Raw genomic sequence first — 19,209 nt, 5'->3', positions numbered from 1 at the left:
GCCATTGAGGATACTTTCATACGCTGGGGGAGAAAATAACACTGGTAGACTTAGGGTTCTTTCTCCCCAGTATACGGAGGGTATCCAACCCACCCTTGGTTCATCGGTGTGGTATTTTGATTTCTACAGTTCGGCTAATTGGCTTCCTTCCTTAAGGGCCTCTTTTCCTTTCACTGATAGGAAAAGCTCTGATATGGTATAATCTACTTGTCGTACCAAATATCGTTACATGTAACTTTTTTATAGTTGTCTTTTTCTGTTGACATATCTAGTGTTTTTAAATCTCGCATTGAGCCTTCCTTTTCTACAGTACCCCAAACTGTCCTGGAACTGGGAGGTTCCTCAACTGTCCAGGGTGTGATAGGACTCAGTCTGGTTTAATTTGGTCCTGTCCAGTGGGAGTAAGAGGGAAAACAATGCACATTTAAGGGTACTCTCTTTACACTGGGGAGAAAGAACTTTTCATGGTAAGTCTACCAGTGTTACTTCTAATGGTTTTTATTATGCCATTTACACAGAGCCCTTGAGAAATATTCTGTTGAATTGTGTTGAGTAAATCACATATTGACATATATTTAATTTTTCAATCATCCATTTGAGGCTTTGCCTCTTCTTTTGGCCCTTTGATATTTTGGGTACTTCTCTTTTCTGCCTGTAGGCTGAAGGACTTGGAAGGGGTATGAGTTGTTTAGGGGTCTCAGGCTGGTTAAAAGGAGCTGATGTTAATCTCTGATCCTGGTTTTTCTGTTCCTTTAAGGTACTCTCTTCTCATCTGTGCAGAATCCCAAATGGCAGAGGCCACCGCTTCGCAAAATAAACCCCAAAGAGGAGGCCCTGTGCTTCCAGCAGGTGGACCTGGATTATTATGTAGGTAGGTTGACAAGCACATTGAGATGCCAGTAAGGAGTTCTTGAAGGCATTGGGGAGTGGATGGGTTGGGCCCCAGGGATTCCTGGTTGCCTACCACTTCCTTGGAACGGGTTTGCAGAACTGGGTATTCCCTCCCTCTGGCAAAACAATGACTCTCTGCTACTGGAGGGGAAGTCTGAAGTTGTTATAGTTCTTGGGGCTTTTGGTAGCTACAATGGCCCTACAGTGGCCCTAGCTCTGTGTGACAGGATGGACAAGGTCTGGAATTCCCCAGAGAGGTTATAGTCCCATTTTGTTTCTTATTTATGAGTTGTGGGAAGGTGCTTCGGCCAACTTGTAGCAAGGTGTATTTGGAAATCCGCATGCAGAACCTTTTAAAAATGGGTTTCATTTTGGTGAAATGAAACATTGTGGTGAAATGGACAGTGGTGCTTGGTGCTGTTTTTCTCATTTCCCCCCTTTACACAGGAGAGGGATGGGGGTGTTTCACCTCATAAGCCCAATCCAATATGCAAAATAAATAGGACAGTAACACAAGAACAGGTGAGAAATGAACCAAACATGTATGAAGTGTTTACTTTGTTTAATAGCAGTTTCCAAACTTAGAAAGCAATGAGTGTTCTAGAGAGAAGTGAGAGCCCAACAATGTCACTTGAGAAAAGAGGTCTCTCTCTGTCCATACACTTCACAGCCAGTGTTCCCTCTAACAGGGATTCCCAGATGTTGATGACTACAGCTCCCATAATGCCCAAGCAAAAGCCATTGCAGCCGGGGATTCTAGGAGTTGTGGTCAACAATATCTGGGAATCCCTGTTAGAGGGAACACTGTTCACAGCTAAACCCAGAGACCCACTACTGCTCTTGCTAACTCTAGAGATTATTCAGAAAGGAGGGGACGTTGTTTACTGAGCCATTGCGAGAGAGAGAGAGAGAGAGAGAGAGAGAGAGCACTAACCCAACCAGTTGGCAGTGTAGGTGCCAGACATAGGGTAAGAAATGGGGCTTTTAAACATTGACCCATGTAGCTACAGTGCCTGGAGGAACAACACCAGGGGGGGAAAGGGTACAATTCGTTAAAGCAATCTTCCTGCTCAGATTCCGGGACATTTCATATCCAGGATGACATTTGTCCTACAACCTGGGCAGGATGCCTCAATCTTGGACTGCCCAGGCCAATCCTACTTCTAGCCTAGATAGTTGTGAAATTTAACCAAAAAAAATCTACAGAAACCAGAATGAGAAAATACTGATAAGAATATAAAAGATTAGGGGGGACCTAGGAGAGCCTAGAGCATCTCAGCTCACATTTGCACTCTTCTCCACTCTGCTGTCTAAGTAGCTTGTGTGCACCGTGGATATTTTTTTGGTGGAGGGACATTGTGTCCCAGTATACAATGGTGGTGATTCTGCACAGACATTATGCCTGTGCATAATGTCTGTGCCTCAACTGGTTGTAAAGCATTTCTGCAGTTGGGGTGGGGACACTTTTTCAGCAACTGACCTGGCCTCCCTCTCTTCCTGAGGCAGGTTCTCATCTCCCTGGATTCCCAGGATCCACCCAGGGCCCAGTTCCGGTGTTGCGGATGTTTGGCATCACTGGAGCAGGCAACAGTATCTGCTGCCACATCCATGGCTTTGCCCCTTATTTCTATGTGCCCAGCCCGGCTGGTGAGTATGAGCACACATGGTGGAAGGTACTACCCCCAGATTATCCTCTTTATTGCTACAGCTTAATCAACATCTTGCTCTCTCTCGCCAACCCCAACCCCTTTATTTTCCCAGGGTTCCAAGCGGAGCACCTGGCTGACTTTCAGAGGGAACTCAATGCAGTTGTCCTTAAGGACATGCGGTCCAACAAGGATGGGTTGAGCCAAGCTGTTCTGGCAGTGGAGATCTGCAACAAGCAAAGTAAGTGAGAGGAAATGTGTACAGGTGCCCCCTTTTTCCATTGGGTCTTCCGCTGGGTTAGGGTGACAAGCTGGAGGGGTGGGAAATGAGTCTCAGCTTCTCCGGTACTGGCAGCCGCTCTTGCTCCCTTCTGGCCGTGTCCCTGCTGTAATTGAGCGTGCAGGCGGCCATTCATCTGGTAGAGGAGGCCATTCCACCTGTTGGTGACTTCCTTCTCCTACTGGACAAATGGCTTTCCACATGGTTCAGTTACAGCAGGAGCCCAAAGGGAGCGGCTGCAGCTCATTTTCTGTCCCTCCAGCCTGTTAGTGAATGGGCCCCTACTAGTGAAACCCAGATTTTGAGTCTTCCCCCCACCGCCCCCTCATATCCCAACAGTGACCCTGCTCTCCTGGCATGTGAACCAGCATGCTCTTTCACACTTGGCACCAGCAGCACCATCTTGCTGCTTTGACTGTCCCATAATGGTTGATTTGGACCTGAAGAGAGCGCATTGCATTGGAGTGAAAATCGATTAATGAAATTAAATCAATTTGATTGAATGATCACTTATTTAATAATTAAATCATACCTATGATAGTTAGTTCAGTACTGCCTTTCTTACATGGGAAGCTGCCATATTCTGAGTCAGATCATTGGTCCATCTCACTCAGTATTGTCTAGTCTGCACAGACTGGCAGCGGCTTCTCCAAGGTTGCAGGCAGGAGTCTCTCTCAGCCCTATCTTGGAGATGCTGTCAGGGAGGAAACTTGGAACCTTCTGCTCTTCTCAGAGCAGCTCCATCCCCTGAGGGGAATATCTTACAGTGCTCACACTTCTAGTCTCCCATTCATATGCAACCAGGGTGGACCCTGCTTAGCTAAGGGGACAAGTCATGCTTGCTACCACAAGACCATCTCTCCTCTATGGTGGAACACAGGAGGGTTCCCTGGTGGTCTCCTGTCCAGGCACTCGCCCGTCTTAGTTTTGGCAAAGTTGCTGCATCATGTGCGTTGGGCAGCCCATGTCCTTAAGAGCTCTGGCCCTTGGTTTTGATCAGTTCCAGCCACTTCCTGATCTAGATGTCCCTAGCCAGTTGCCTGCGATGAGTAAGAATTGCCTCCCGGTTCCACGGAGGAAAGGCTTCACAACTCTTCTCTCTGTGGACTAATAATTTTTGTGAACTTTGCAGTTTGAAGGGCTTCTGGTATACAGCAGATGCACAAAGTTAAGGGGAAGGAGAAAGATAAAAATATGGGAGCCTCTGATTTCAGTGTAGAATTTGGGATAGGGTGGGGAATATGGTGGCTGAGAACTTGGTAAAGCGATCCTTAGTTCTTAAAGGAAGCTGAGTATCTCCTGTGCTCTACAACTGCTTTCCTTCATCTCAGGCATGTACGGCTACCATGGGCAACATCTCTCACCTTTCCTGAAAATCACAATGGCGATGCCCCGGCTGATTGCCCCGGCCAAGAGGTTGCTGGAACAGGGACTGCGGTGCGGCACGTTGGGAGTGCACCACTATCAAGCTTTTGAGGCTAATATTGACTTCGAAATCAGGTAGGATCCCTTATCAAGGCAGCCCGTCCCCCCCTCCGGAAAGCAGACACCCTTATCCTGCCTTGTCTCACAACCAGGGCAAAATGCATTGTGTAGCCACATCAGAATATTGCTTCTAGCTCTCATAGCTCCTTGGGAAACGTGTGGCATTTGGAGAAGGCTCAGAAGCTGAAACTAGGAATGGGCCATAGCTCAATGACAGAGTACCTGTTTTGCATGCAGGAAGTCCCAGATTCAGTTGCTAGCATCTCCTGGTATGGTGACCCCTACCTGAAACAATGGAGAGGCACTTCTAGTCAGTGCAGATCATCCTGAGCTACATGGGCCCTTGGTCTGGCTTGGGATAAGGAAGCCTCATATGTTCTTCAGATGACTGGGCAAAGCTTTATTAGTCATGTATGTTTCCACATATTTGATTCTGGGGTGACTGCTGCTTGCTTACAAATACAATGGATTCGTACCATTATATACCGCTTTTCAACAAGAGTTCCCAAAGCGGTTTACGTAGATAGAAATAAATAAGAGCCAGCATGGTGTAGTGGTTAGAGTGCTGGACTAGGACTGGGGAGACCTGAGTTCAAATCCCCATTCAGCCATGAGACTTGCTGGGTGACTCTGGGCCAGTCACTTCTCTCTCAGCCTAACCTACTTCGCAGGGTTGTTGTGAGGAGAAACTTAAGTATGTAGTACACCGCTCTGGGCTCCTTGGAGGAGGAGCGGGATATAAAATGTAGATGATGATGATGACAAAATGGCTCCCTGTCCCCAAAAGGCTTGTGATATAAAAAAGCAACATAAGATAGACACCAGCAACAGCCACTGGAGGGATGCTGTGCTGGGGATGGATAGGGCCAGTTGCTCTCCTCCTGCTAAATAAAGAGAATCGCCACTATAAGAAGGTGCCTCGTTGCTCAGTTAGCAGGGGACTAACTGCCCCTCTTCCATTGGAAAGAAATGGCCAGGATCCTGCTGTGGGATACAAGTACATCTGGATTGACCCAGCGTAGCCTGCACGGATTTTGGGTGGTATGGTCACTGGGGCGGGGGGGCGGGACCTGCTGAAGATCTCATTTGTCTTGGTGCCCTTGATGCTCCCATCCCTCAGTTGGTCTCCCTGATGGCCCTGTATTGGAGGCAGCCTCTTTCCCCTGTTCCACTAAACCCAAGATTTGTCTCCCATTTAGGTTCATGGTGGACCGGGATGTTGTCGGCTGCAACTGGATTGAGTTGCCCGCTGGCAAGTATCACCTGCGGCCGGAGCAGCCTGCCGGTGACTCCAGCAAAGAGAACCCACCCAAGGTGCTGTGTGGAGGGAGAGCAGGGCACTGAAGGAGTGGAGGGGACCCTGGGGAGGGACCCTGTTCATGGGGGCTGATAGTATAGATTCAACTGTCTCTGCCCAGCAGCAAGTGATTCAGAGAGGCCTCTAGGATTTAGCATGGGTGATGCTTTTGATGGGCCAAAACCCCTGCTAACTGGGCAAAGAGGCACCTTTTAAAGATAGTGACTCTTTTATGCTTAGCAAGTGGAAAGCAACTGTCCCCAGCACCGCATCTTTCCAGCAGCTGTTGCCAGTATCTACTTTGTATTTCTTTTTCTATTGTGAGCCCTTTGAGGACAGGGGGATGGTCTTATTGTGTGTTCCAGCATTGAGAACTTTTTGTTTAATTTAAAAGTTGTATATAAATATTCTTAATCATTATTAACAATAATAATCTTTATCAAAGAGTGTCCAGGGGGTTCTTGGATAAGGGAGATTATTGGGCATAACAGAGCATTATACATTTGTTCTTGAGGCCTTATGGAAGATTTTAAACCAGTATTTGGAATAATTGGCTAATATGGAAATAGCAGCAGGACCTGTTGGTTACATCTGAGTGCAGGGAGAGGAGGTTTTATAATGTAGGTTATTACTTTTATCAATGCTTATATACCACTTAATGACGATGACAACCACAAAAAGTCCCCAAAGCAATTAATGTGCCAAAAGATATGAGAAAATAGTTCCCTTTCCCCAAAGGGCTTACAAAGGAAAGAGCGGCTGACATGCTGACAACATTTACTTGAGGAAGTCCCTCAAGACTCACTCACCTAGAAGATGCTACTCGAGCAGACTTAGTCTCAGCCTAATAAAGGCCAATGTGGCTGAGGACGATGGGAGTTGTAGTCCAGCACCATCTGGGGACTCAAGGTTGGGAACCCCTGTGTTAGGCTATTGAGCTGTGGGACAGGAAGCAGCCCTGCATTGGAGTGGTGGGCAGTCCAGGCCTAACTCTATGCCACAGCCAGCCCCATGGGCCCTCTCCCACTCCTTTCCATACCAGAGTCTGGCTAGCTGTGCCACCTGTACCTCCATGTTAGAGACACCCTATGTCTCATACCTGTGACCAAAATTCCCTAACAGAGGTCTGGCCAATCTTTCTTGAAAGTGAGTAGGGATGGAGGGTTTAGCCAGGGTTTGGTGTATAAGCTCCGGTTAGGCCCTGAGAGGGGAGATTTTTCTGGAAAGCGTGAACACAGTATGTGTGGAAGCTTAGGCTGGGAAGATGCAAAGGGTCTCTCAAGACTGAAGACTTCTTGTTGAGGAGTGTAGGAACACCTCGCCCATTAATGCTGCCTTTCCCCTCCTCACCTGCAGGTGTCGCTCTGTCAACTGGAGGCTGATGTAGCGTGGATGGATTTCATTAGCCACCCTGCTGAGGGGGAGTGGCAGCGCATTGCACCCCTGCGTGTGCTTAGTTTTGATATTGAATGTGCTGGACGCAAAGGTATCGAGGGCTTTTAAGGGGGCAAAATGTGACCTGGTGTGGGGGATTTACAGTATGACCTTGAGCATGTTTACTTAGGAGCTAGTCCCATGGAATTCAGTGGGCCATTTCCATATGACTGGACTAGAGATTTCAGCCTTGGGCTCTGGAGATGGGAGGTTAGGGTTAGAGTCCTTCTGGATAACCCCATGAGGGCAACGAACCCCAAAGTATCCCTCAGTTAAGTCTCGGCCTGAACGGTCTGGGAGGAATGGAACGGTGAAGTGGTGCATATAGCACGGAATGAACCTTTGACTGATGATTTCACCATTATTGGTCTTCACCGTGAATGCCCACCCTGTTTTCACTGAAGGGAAGGCCACACTTTCCGCTCTTGGGTTAACCATCTCCTGTGTTTCTGCTCAGGCATTTTCCCTGAACCAGAGAAAGACCCAGTGATCCAGATTGCCAATATGGTCCTCCGACAGGGGGAGAAGGATCCTTTTGTACGCAACGTCTTCACCTTGCAGAGTTGTGCCCCTATTGTCGGTTCCCAGGTGCTCTGCTTCCAAAAGGAGGAGGAAATGCTGAAGGTAAAGGCAAAGATTTTGGGGCTGCATTGAAGATGGGGAGCATTGATGGGGGTAAAGAAGGGATGGTCAACCGGAGTCTCTGTAGCTGTTGTCAGACTACAACTCCCATCATCCCCAGGCCAACAACCACTGGAGGGTCTCAGGTTGGCCAACCTTGGTGTAAAAGAGCTGAGCAGCTGTAAGTTAGATATGGACCTGGTAATATCGGCATATTCCATCCCTTAAGGTTCGAGGGTGTACACCAGGAGGGGACAGAGTAGAACCAGGTAAAGAGCAGACAGAAGGATGTGCTATCTGGTCAAAGAGATAAAATGGCCATAAATAAGAGATTCAGCATATAGATGCTTATATGCCAATGCCAGAAGTCTCTGAGACAAGAAGGGTGAGCTGGAGTGCTTGGTTCCTAATGAAAACATATAGTGGGTGTAATGGAAACATGGTGGAACAGTGTGAATCAGTGGGGCACTGTTATCCCTGGATCTAAACTCTATAGAAAGGAAAGGGAGGGGCGAACTTGGGGTGGAGTAGTGCTGTATTTGGGTCTGGAAGATGAGGAGCATTGATGGGGGTGTGGAAGGGATGGTCAACCGGAGTCTCTGTAGCTGCTGTCAGACTAGAACTCCCATCATCCCCAGAAAAAGAAGGGATAGAATCTAACAAGCTAGAAAACCTAGGAGGACTGGAGTTCTCCACAGAAACTCAGTGGGTGACAATACAAGGCCTGAAAGGGAACGTGCTACTAGGAACGTGCTATCATGCTCCTGTTCGAAATGCTGACAGTGATTGGGACCTGCAGAAGAAAATCAGGGACGTGTCAAAGAGAGACAGAGCTATAATAATGGGTTACTTCAATTACCCACATATAGACTGGGTAAATTCACATCCAAATAATGATAAAGAGGCCCAGTTTCTAGATATACTGAATGGCTGTGCCCTAGAACACTTGGTCATGGAACTAACCAGAGAGAAGGCGACCCTGGAATGGTGCACAGGACCTGGTGTGAGATGTCAGTGGCGTGGAACCTTTAGGGAACAATGACCGCAGTGTGATCAAATTCATCATCTTTGTTAGGAGAGAATCACCAAGGAAGTCTAACAAAGACACTTTGAATTTCATAAAGAGCAAACTTCTCTAAAATGAGGAGTTTGGTGTGAAGGAAAGGGAAAGGGAAAATCAAGAGAGTCACTTGGCTCCAGAATGCATGGAGTTTATTTAAAACCACAGAATAGAAGCCCTATTAGAATATATACCAAGAAAGAGGAAAGGTTCCACCAAGTCCAGAAGGATGCCAGCATGACTAACAAGTAAAGTCAAGGAAGCTATAAAGGGGAAGAAGAATTCCTTTAGAAATTGGAATTGCCCAAATGAAGAGAACAGAAAGGAACACAAACTCTGGCAAGAAATGCAAGGAGACAATAAGGGAGGCAAAAAGAGAGTTTGAGGAACATTTAGCTAAAAGCATCAAGAGGAATAACAAAAACTTATTTAAATACATCAGAAGCAGGAAACCTGCCAGGGAGGTAGTGGTTGTATTAAATGATGAGGGAGTGAAAACTATTATTAAGGAGGAAATGGAGGTTGCAGAGAAGCTAAACGAGTTCTTTGCATCTGTCTTGACAGCAGAGAATACTGAGCATATACCTGTGCCTGAACCAAGTTTCTAAGAGACAGAAGCTAAAAAACTGAGTCAGATAGATGAGAGATGATGATCTAAACTCTTTGAAAAATAAAACATTAACAAATTGCCAAGGTAAGATGGCATCCATCCAAGAGTCCTTAACTCAAATGTGAAACTTCCGACCTCCTTGCAAAAATATATACCTTATCCCTACAATCAGGCTCTGTACCAGAGAACTGGAAAGTAGCCAATGTAATATACCCATTTCCAAAAAGGGATCCAGGTGAGATCTAGAAAATTACAGGCTGGTTAGTTTAACTTCTGTGCCGGGCAAATTGATGGAAAGCATTCTCAAGGATCAAAAATTTAAGCATGTAGAAGAACAGTCCCTGCTGAAGGAGAACCAGCATGGCTTGTGCAAAGGTAAATCTTGCTTCACCAACCTTTGGGAGTTCTTTGAGAGTGTCAACAGGCATGTGGGTAAAGGTGATCCAGTTGATATAGTATACTTGGACTTTCAAAAAGCTTTCGACAGAGTTCCTCATCAGACCCTTGAGAAAACATAGCAGTCATGAGATAAGGGGACAAGTACATGTGTGGCTTGGTAACTGGTTGAAGGACAGAAACAGAGGGTAGGTATAAATGGGCAGTTCTCTAAATGGAGGGGAGTAAGAAGTAGGGTCCCCCAGGGATCTGTACTGGGACCGGTGCTTTTAAAATTATTCATAGATGATACAGAAGTTGGATTAAACAGTGAGGTGGCCAGATCTGCTGGTGCTTCCAAATTATTTAGGGTAGTGAATTCCAAAACAGATTGTGAGGAGCTCCAAAAGGATTTCTCCAAACTGGGTGAGTGGGCAACAAGCAAATTTCTCCCTCTCTCATAACACTAGAACCAAGGGTCATCCCATGAAACTGATTGCCAAGAAATTTAGGAGTGACAAAAAGAAGTACTTTTTCACACATCGCAGAATTAACATATGGAATTCTCTGCCACAAAATGTGACAGCCAACAGCCTGGATGGTTTTAAGAAAGGCTTAGATAAATTCACAGAGGACAAATCTATCAATGGCTACTAGTCTGAGGGCTCTAGGCCACCTCCAGCCTAAGAGGCAAGATCTCTAAATACCAGTTGCAGAGGGAGCAACAGCAGGGGAGACGGCGTGTCGTCGCCTCTTGCCTGTGGGCTTCCACCATCCAGTAGGCTACTGTGTGAGACAGGATGCTGCACTAGATCGGCCTTGGGCCTGATTCAGCAGGGCTGTTCTTAATAGGACAACCACTTAAAAGTTGCCTCTTAGCTCAGTTAGTAGGAGTGTAATGTGTACAATTAGCATGGCTATAAACTCAGCAACTTTCTTCCAGGCCTGGGCAGAATTCATACGAATTGTGGACCCTGACATCATCACTGGTTACAACATCCAGAACTTTGATCTTCCCTATCTCATCAACCGTGCCCAGACCCTCAAGGTATATTTATTCTTATTTTACACATTAATAATTGTCATCTACTGCTTTTCAACTAAAATGGTTTTCAGAGTGATTCCCAATAATGAGAATCCAATGTGTAGATGGATGATATGGCTTTCGCAATGACAGATTTGGAATACCAGGTGCTTCGATGGTCTTGTGTGGCTCATGGCTCTGCTCTCCTGAAAGATGGTGGTATCCAGGGCTGCAGAAATCTAGTTCGTGACGAGTGAAAAATGATGCCTGGCGAGTGGAAAAAGTCCTGATATACAGTGTGCCAACATAGCTTGACAAGTAAAATAGTTTGTCTGGCTGATAAACTGAGTCAACAATTCTTCAGCCCTGGTGGTAGCAAAAGGGGGAGCTTGGGGAGGGGGGGCAGATGTTTTCCAGAGTCCTCTCCCCAGTCTACCAGAGGTTCTTACTGCTACTGCTGCTCTGAGCAGATAATATCCCCATCCTGCCTCATTCTAAAGCTGGGCTGCACAACTTGCCCCTCCTACTGTTTTTGGACTACAGTTCCCATCACCCCCTGCCACAGAAGTCAATAGTCAGGAATAATAATGATGATGATGATAATAGAACATTTTATATCCCACTCTTCCTCCAAGGAGCCCAGAGAGAGCGGTGTACTACATACTTAAGTTTCTCCTCACAACAACCCTGTGAAGTAGGCTAGGCTGAGAGAGAAGTGACTGGCCCAGAGTCACCCAGCAAGTCTCATGGCTGAATGGGGATTTGAACTCGGGTCTCCCCGGTCCTAGTCCAGCACTCTAACCACTACCCACACTGGAGTTGTAGTCCAGTATCTGTAGGAGGCCGGTGTTGTGCACTCCCGTTTTAGAGGGGGAAACAGGGCAACTGGCAGGGGCCAGCTGCTGGGAATGTGATCAGCGTTTCAAGCCCTGCTGAAGTTGCCACGTGATGAAAAAGAAAGTTTTGAAGAAGAAGCCCACTGCTGCCACTTACTTGGGTATAATTCCTGGCCGCCAGAACATAAGGCAGCTCTGATGTACTGTCACACTTGCACCGGCGTGTCTGTGCCCATTGATATGTTTTGACATGCAGCGGTGTGCATGTCCTCCTTTCTTGCACGCACATCACCAGGCAGCAACTAAAGGAAGAGCAGAGGAGAAGTGCTGTCCTTCTCCCCGAATCAGGGAAAACAGTCTGGGTGTGGGGGAAGAGTCTCCTTCCTCTTCCCATGCTCTTTGGAATTAGCTGCTTGGCAAAGAATTTGCCTGCTGCGGTTGCAGCTGTGGACGTTGCCTTGGCCAGACGGCCACCTTGACAGCTCCGGGCCCCACTTCTGTCACAAAAGCTCTCCTACCTTCTGAAAACATCATCAGATTGGTCCCTGATGTTTGGGGGTGTTGCCAAGCTAGCAGGGGCTGGGGGAAAGTCACCGTGAGATAAACAGGAATGTGCTCCAGAATCCCTCCCCTTGCAAAATTCATGATCAAGTCCTATAGCAACTTCCCAGCCTTGGGTCCCCAGCCATTGGTGGACTACAACTCTCATCATCCCCTACCACCAGGGCTTTTGGATGATGGGTGTTGTGGTCGCACAATGTCTGGGAACCCCTGTTATAGTAAACTTTCATTTCCAGTTTTTCCCATGCTGGCTGCCAGTGTGTTCCCTCTAATAGGGATTCCCAGATGTTGTTGACTACAACTCCCAGAATCCCCAGGCAAAAGCCATTGCTGCTGGGGATTCTGGGAGTTGTAGTCAACAACATTTGGGAATCTCTGTTAGAGGGAAGTCTGCTGGCTGCTCTTTAGAAAGCTCCATTTCTGGCGCATTCCCCAACACAGTGGCCTCCCATCTGGGGAGTACTTTGATTCCCCAGTGCTTTGACAGACTCCAGGAACTAGGTTTGTTGCCCGATTGGAGAAATCATAGTTGATTGATTTTGCATGTGAGGGAAAAGGTGTTAAGAAAAACTGGTGTTCTCAGATGATTATGCATAATCATGCATCTGCTACTTGCATTGCAGCAGATACCATCCTAGAAGATGCATCCCCCCTTCCCTCACACAGAGGAATGGATATTCCTTCTTAGATAGTGCCAGACATCAGCAGTTCTTACAAGTATTTAAAAATAATTTAAGTCTGCTTCCTAACTAATCGGGAGCACCTCCTTTAGTCCACTTAAAATGTTTTTAAGTCGACTAATCTAATTGGTTTTCTCATCACCGTAGGCCTACTTCCTACCATGCCCCACGACATGCTTTTTCTGCATCCCCAGGTCTCCACGTTTCCCTTCTTGGGCCGCATTCCTTCCCGCAAGTCAGTCATCCGCGACTCTTCCTTCCAGTCCAAGCAGATGGGCCGGCGGGAGAACAAAGTCATTAACATGGAAGGCAGAATCCAGTTTGATCTGCTTCAGGTAAGGAAGGATGGACGGCCATCCCATTATACAGATCAGGTGACTGAGGCAAAGGAGTGGCGATAGGCAAAGCCTTTCAAGGACAGGGTCAATATTCTGTCCATTGGGACCCTGCCAGCTCACAGCGTGGCTCTTCCTTCCCCCTCCAGGTTTTGCTGCGGGATTACAAATTGCGCTCCTACACACTGAATGCTGTCAGTTATCACTTCCTGCAGGAGCAGAAGGAAGACGTCCAGCACTCCATCATCACAGACCTGCAGGTAAGGGTTCGCAGCCACGACTGGCCAGCCATCCCCTTGGTTGCACAGACTTGTTGGGTGAATTTGATCCTCACGGTCACTTTGGTCTCCATCTGTTGTGTGATTGCCCTGATAGTCCTGGGAGCTTGCCCTTACAGAGCGAGGATGTTTCAGTCCTCCAACATCTGGGGGCGCAATAGCCTGAATGCTCAGATAACATGGATTGGCCCATAAAATGTTCCTGACAATGTTGAAAACTATCCCACCCTAATTTCCCCATAACGGCAATTCCCCTAATTATATATACTGGCTGGGCCAGGCGCAGAACATCTGCGCCTCTAGTTCTCTTATCCGCCTTCTTCTCCCCCCAGCCCTGGCCGCTGCTTTCTTCTTTCCCACCCTGGCCGCCGCTTTCCTCAGCCTGACTGTTGGCCTGCACCTTATCTTCTCTGCCGCCACTTTCCTTTCTTTCTCCCAGCATCTTTCTCACGAAAGATGCCACGCATGGGATTAGCAACTGGTACACCTGAGAAAAAAATTTATTTTATTTTATTATACTCTCTCTCTCTCTCTCTCTCTCTCCCTTGTTTTAATTATTGCCTTTTCTCTTACTTTCCTATTAATTCTGGATTCATATATGAAGAATGGTGGCATATAAATTCCTTGCAAACATATGCTGACATGAAGTATACACACACTCACACTCACACACAGCTCATATTGGCTTTGTTCTTTTTTGTCATCAGCAAGATCTGTCTGGAATTTACTATAACTGCCTTAGGTTTAACCTGTTAATATTGTGTTGCAACTTGTGTGATTTATTTTGCTGAGTTTATGCAAGTATGTATGTTTCATTATGTATGGGTCTACTGCCGCAATAAAGTGTCCTGTCCTGTCCTGGCTTCCAAGAGAGGGGCTTTGTCTAATGAAGCATTTGTATGTTGGTTCCAGCTCCTGGCCCCTAGGACCCTTGCAAAACTCTTCAGTTTCTCTACATGCAAAAATTCGGCTTCCCAGGGAATCTCAGCTTTTTGGAAAAGCAACTTCCTAGCTCTCATTTGTGTACATACTGGTAATAGAAGGTCCCAGTCTTTGTAGAATGTTTCTGTGCTTTGCAGGGACTTTCTTCCCTTTGAAAATTTATAGCCTGACTTTCTATACAGTGATTCTTAAGTTTGAGAACAACAAAGGAAACCAAATACATTTTACGCAAATTTTTAGATTGTATCAAAAGGAACAATAAGCAGGGAGGGAGCGGGGGAAAAAACCCTAATGTAGCAGCCAATAAAACCAACAGACACATAAACCACCAAAAAAACACCATCCATCTAAATAGGTGGGTATTTAACCTTCAGTTGAAATTGGGGTCAAATATATCCCATTTGAGGGGGAAAAATAATGAAATTTCGTGTTCAGTGTTCTAACTACGAAAAACATGCTACTACAATTTGGATGTGCAAAAAGGATGGTTAATCCTTGGGGTACTATTTACCACCCAAACCATTTGTACATATGCCTGAGATGAGTGAGCACTTATTCAGTTGGGAGAGATTTTGTGTGTTCAGCATTTATACTTCTCCCCCGCACAAGACATGGAAGGAATAGGTTCTCTTCTAAGCATCTATGGACCTAAAGCCTGTTTACAGTATTACGTTGTCATTTTGTGGGGTCTTTTTGACCCCTAGAACCATAAATGCATGGTAACTTTCATTTCCCCCATGCAATGCATTCGGGTTGTTGATACCCCGATATCCATATTAATAAAAAGGGCACTTTTAGACAATATTACGGTGGGGGGGTGATGAATGAAACACCACAGGGTATTTAATCTCACTAAGGTTGATCTTGACCTGGGAGTTACAGAACACTAAAACGAAGCTTTATCATCCCTCCCCCGGCCCCACATTGGGGTATAATCCACTCTGATTTTGACAAAAGTTTAAAGGCCGTTTTACAAGAATTCTAAATCTGGCAGACCTCAGCAGGCAGCTGGTTCTGTAATTCACCACAGTGGCCACCAACCTAAGCATTCCACCAACCTCCACAGTGGCCACCAACCTAAGCATTCCACAATCTATCAAAAGTTTCTCTCTTCTTGATCTTAAGGAGCAGGGAGGCACATATTGAGGAGCTATCTCCTCTGAGGTCCCTCCACCATAGCTTTTTCTCTTTCTCTCTGCTCCTACCACTAGGCTGCAATTGCCTGAAGGAAGTCTAAAGCGACTGCTTCAGTACTACCTTAAAGGACCTGAACCAGCTTAAACACAAATGAAGTCTGTTTGCATATGCTTTGTTGACTTCCATATGTCCGCTCTTGGACTCTTGTGGTACAGAGCATGAATGTAGTAGTAGTAGTATGTTTGTTGCAGTCACAGACCAGGTTAACAAACAATAACAATTAATAGCATTAATAAGAAAATTCAAAAATTTCAAAAGTTTACAAAATCACAAACTATTCAAATTACTAATACAGTCTTTACGGAGCTTCGACGCCGCCACAAAACAGAACTTTGCCACATTATCTGAAATTACAGGTTTAAAATTGGCCAGCATAATTTCCAAATAAAATTGGTCTGTGTGACCAGGATAAATGGCTAAAATAGGAGCAATAAATTTGGTGCGAGCGTCCTTATAAAACTGGCAATAAAGAATAACATGGGTGATAGACTCTATATCCCCTGAGCCGCAGGGACAACAGTGCTGATCATAAGGAAGTTGTTTGAATTTACCATCAAGTACTGCCGAAGGGAGAACGTTCAATCGCGTGAGGGTCAGAAATCTCCTAAATTTTGGTACCAAGATCTGGTCTAAATATTCAGCCGGCTTATAGAGCATGAATGACCTGAGCGGAGGGGGCAGGATATGTTTTGAGTCTGGAACAGCCACTAGCCTGTCTACTTCTGCTTCTCTGTATCCAGAGGCAAAGGTGATATCTGTTCCTCTGAACCCACGAGCTTTGTCTTTCCCTCTCCATTTCCAGAATGGTTCAGACCAGTCACGCCGGCGGCTGGCGGTATACTGCCTCAAGGATGCCTACCTGCCTTTGCGGCTCTTGGAGAAGCTCATGTGCGTCATCAACTACATGGAGATGGCCAGAGTCACTGGTGTCCCTCTCAGCTACCTCTTGGCACGGGGGCAGCAAATCAAAGTTGTCTCTCAGCTCCTGCGGCAGGTGAGGAGCATTCGAATCCAGACCCAAAGCCAGAGAAAATAGAGGGCGGTTGGGGGTTCACCTTCCATAGCCAATCTTAGAGGCACTGAGTTATTAAAGACATGTACAGTGTTAGTCCTGATGTGCAGAATTGGGGTAACTCGCAGATATGTTGTCAGTGTCCGGGTCCCACCCTGACACCCCTTTCAGTTCCAGGGAGGTGATTTGTTTTTATGTTGTTCTATGACAGTTTAGTCTCCAGGTTCTGGGCATTCATCCCGTTTTTACTTTCCCTCGCTGCCACCATATAAATTCTTGTTACTCTGTTCTCAATACTCAGCACCTTTGGCTACATAGCTTCATGAGCAGGATAGGCATATATGTTCAGGATATAAATGAAACAAAACTTGAGGTTCAGAATACAAACAAGAATAAGTATATTATTTACTGATTAGAATAAAGCTCTCTGCAAAGTAGGGCAGACATGATTCTCTACCAAGTTACTAGGTACATCCGCTGTTCAACTTTCTAAGTGGTTCTTTCCTTCTGGATAAAATGTAACATATAGGGTGAGATAACTGGATCAGAGATAATTAAAACTGGGTTTGTAAACTTAGTGATTTTTTCCAGACATTGTCTGTTTCTAGGAGCTGCCCAGTACACTGCTGGTTCCACAGCCTCCACACATTCACGCTTCCACACCCCCCCCGAACAATCTCTCGTGTTCAGAACACACACCTCAATCTCTCATCTTAAACCTCCTCCTACTCCAACGCAACTAACTCCAACTCTCCTCTCCCTCTCTCTGTCTCAACTGCCTTAATTTAAATCCCTCCCCCTCTGAAGCTTCCATGCCTGGTTGTTAGGGCAACACTCACGCACTCACTCACCAGCATATATGTATATACACATGTTCCATCACAGTTGGTTTCACAAAAATCTGAAGAAAAGGGGGGCCAAAAACCACACAATTGCCCCAATGTAACCCAAAGGAGTGGAATGTTTATGGACTCAAAGGGCACAACAGACAACCAGGTGGGCGAATCTAATGGAATTTGGTAGTGAGGAGTTGTGGAAGGTGGGCTTGGAAAAAGTGGGGTGGGGAGCTTCTCAGCTTGAAGAACACTCCCTTGAAATAACCACACACCCCTTCTGCTTCTGAGGGGGAAAGTTGCCTAAAACTTTCACAATGTTTAGCCACAGGCTTGGGTAACACATGCATACGAAACATTTTGTTGTGGGTCCATAAATGATTATGAGAATTAAAAACATGTACATACTGCTACAAAAACAGCAACAAAACAAGTTGTTTAGATTGTAAAAAGAATGAGAAAATGGTCCCCTGTCCCAAATGGGCTCACAGTTCCAAAGGAAATACAAGGGAGACACCAGGAACAGCCTCGGGGAGGGAGGCTGTGCTGGGGCTGGATGGGGGCAGTTTGCTTTTTTACTTCCTGCTAAGTAAAAAGAGCCACCGCTTGCCCAGTGAGCGGGGGTAAGTTTGGACCATAGGCAGGTAGCACAGAGACTGGCTGGGCAGATCCTAGTAGGGGCTCCTTGTGAGTTAAGGTGGGGGAGTGGCAAAAGAGCCCCCGAACAGACTCCTCTCTCTCCCCGCACAGGCCATGAAGCAGGATCTGGTGATGCCGGTGGTAAAATCGGAAGGTGGGGAGGACTATGCTGGTGCTACCGTCATTGAGCCGCTGAAGGGGTAAGTCTGGCAGCAGCTGGGGTGTGGAAGAAGGGGGAAGAGCCTTAACCCCGGCCCAGAGAGGGGGATTGCTCCTTTCCCAAGCGCATCTCATGGCTGAGCCGACCCCTTGGACATGAGTGCAGGAGGAGGAATGGGCTGCAGCTGGGAGGCAGCGGGAAGCCGAGATCCAGAGGTGTGGAGAGGGAGCGGGGAAGGAAGAGGGTTGAGTGGTAGGGGGATCGGGGCTGGCCCTGGGCTAAATAGCACCCTGGCCAAGGGCATAGGAAGGCTGGCAGGGCACCTCCCCGCTGCCTGCCTCCGAGAGCGGGAAGGGTAGTGCATGCGCACCCTGATATTGGTCGTGCCCCCTGCACTGGCATGCTTCTGATGTTGACGTAGGGGGCGCGGTGGCCATCATCAGAACATGGAAGCACTGCCTACCCTCTCCCAGCCGGAGAGTGGTTTGTTTGCCGGATGTGTGCTCGGGTGCGGGGGCTAGATGGACCCCAGAGGCCCAGGGACATTTGTGGCCGCACCACTGACCCTGGGCAAGGAATGCCTTTGGCACGCGCGCGCACACACACACACACACACACACACCCTTCTGGTTAGTTTATCAGTGTAGCCAGGATGTTGGCTTGTGCAAGTCCAGTTTGGCACCCCCTTAGGGAGGCGCCCCGGGCAACCTCCCAGCTTGGCCATCCCAAGGCTTGGAACCTGCAGTGCTCAGTTTAGATGAAGGCTGGGACAAGGAGGCCCTCGTTTGGGGAGGGGCTTCTGATTATACTGCGCAGAGCTGAGAGACAAGACGACGTTGATGCTCTCTTGGCAAGAAATGGTGTGCCTGGCGGGAAAGGAGGGGCAGGCGTCGGAAGCTGGAACTCCTGGCTTCTCTGGAGGGAGGCCTGGGATGGATTGTTCGGAAAGGTGCGGAGGAGGAGTGCAGAAAGCCCTCTTCCGGTCTTCTAGCTTCTCCCTCCCCCTCCTCGAT

General features: G+C 47.1%; 1 protein-coding gene across 6 annotated transcripts in view; it reads left to right on the top strand.

Annotated features, from left to right (window-relative positions):
- The window catches only part of POLD1 (DNA polymerase delta 1, catalytic subunit), a 43,348-nt gene that overhangs the window by 4,125 nt on the left and 20,014 nt on the right, over nucleotides 1-19,209 (top strand). For all 6 annotated transcript variants that reach the window (XM_053264164.1, XM_053264162.1, XM_053264160.1 and 3 more), the window contains exons 3-14: nucleotides 758-871; nucleotides 2,398-2,538; nucleotides 2,653-2,778; nucleotides 4,149-4,317; nucleotides 5,502-5,616; nucleotides 6,956-7,085; nucleotides 7,491-7,657; nucleotides 10,643-10,747; nucleotides 12,995-13,135; nucleotides 13,285-13,395; nucleotides 16,355-16,546; nucleotides 18,148-18,236. In XM_053264164.1, coding sequence (XP_053120139.1) covers nucleotides 758-871; nucleotides 2,398-2,538; nucleotides 2,653-2,778; nucleotides 4,149-4,317; nucleotides 5,502-5,616; nucleotides 6,956-7,085; nucleotides 7,491-7,657; nucleotides 10,643-10,747; nucleotides 12,995-13,135; nucleotides 13,285-13,395; nucleotides 16,355-16,546; nucleotides 18,148-18,236 — 1,600 coding nt within the window. The remainder of the gene's footprint in view (nucleotides 1-757; nucleotides 872-2,397; nucleotides 2,539-2,652; nucleotides 2,779-4,148; nucleotides 4,318-5,501; nucleotides 5,617-6,955; nucleotides 7,086-7,490; nucleotides 7,658-10,642; nucleotides 10,748-12,994; nucleotides 13,136-13,284; nucleotides 13,396-16,354; nucleotides 16,547-18,147; nucleotides 18,237-19,209) is intronic.

The sequence above is a fragment of the Hemicordylus capensis genome, chromosome 6 (genome assembly GCF_027244095.1).
Source record: "Hemicordylus capensis ecotype Gifberg chromosome 6, rHemCap1.1.pri, whole genome shotgun sequence".
Classification (NCBI taxonomy): domain Eukaryota; kingdom Metazoa; phylum Chordata; class Lepidosauria; order Squamata; family Cordylidae; genus Hemicordylus; species Hemicordylus capensis.
This window is presented reverse-complemented; position numbering and strand designations above follow the sequence as displayed.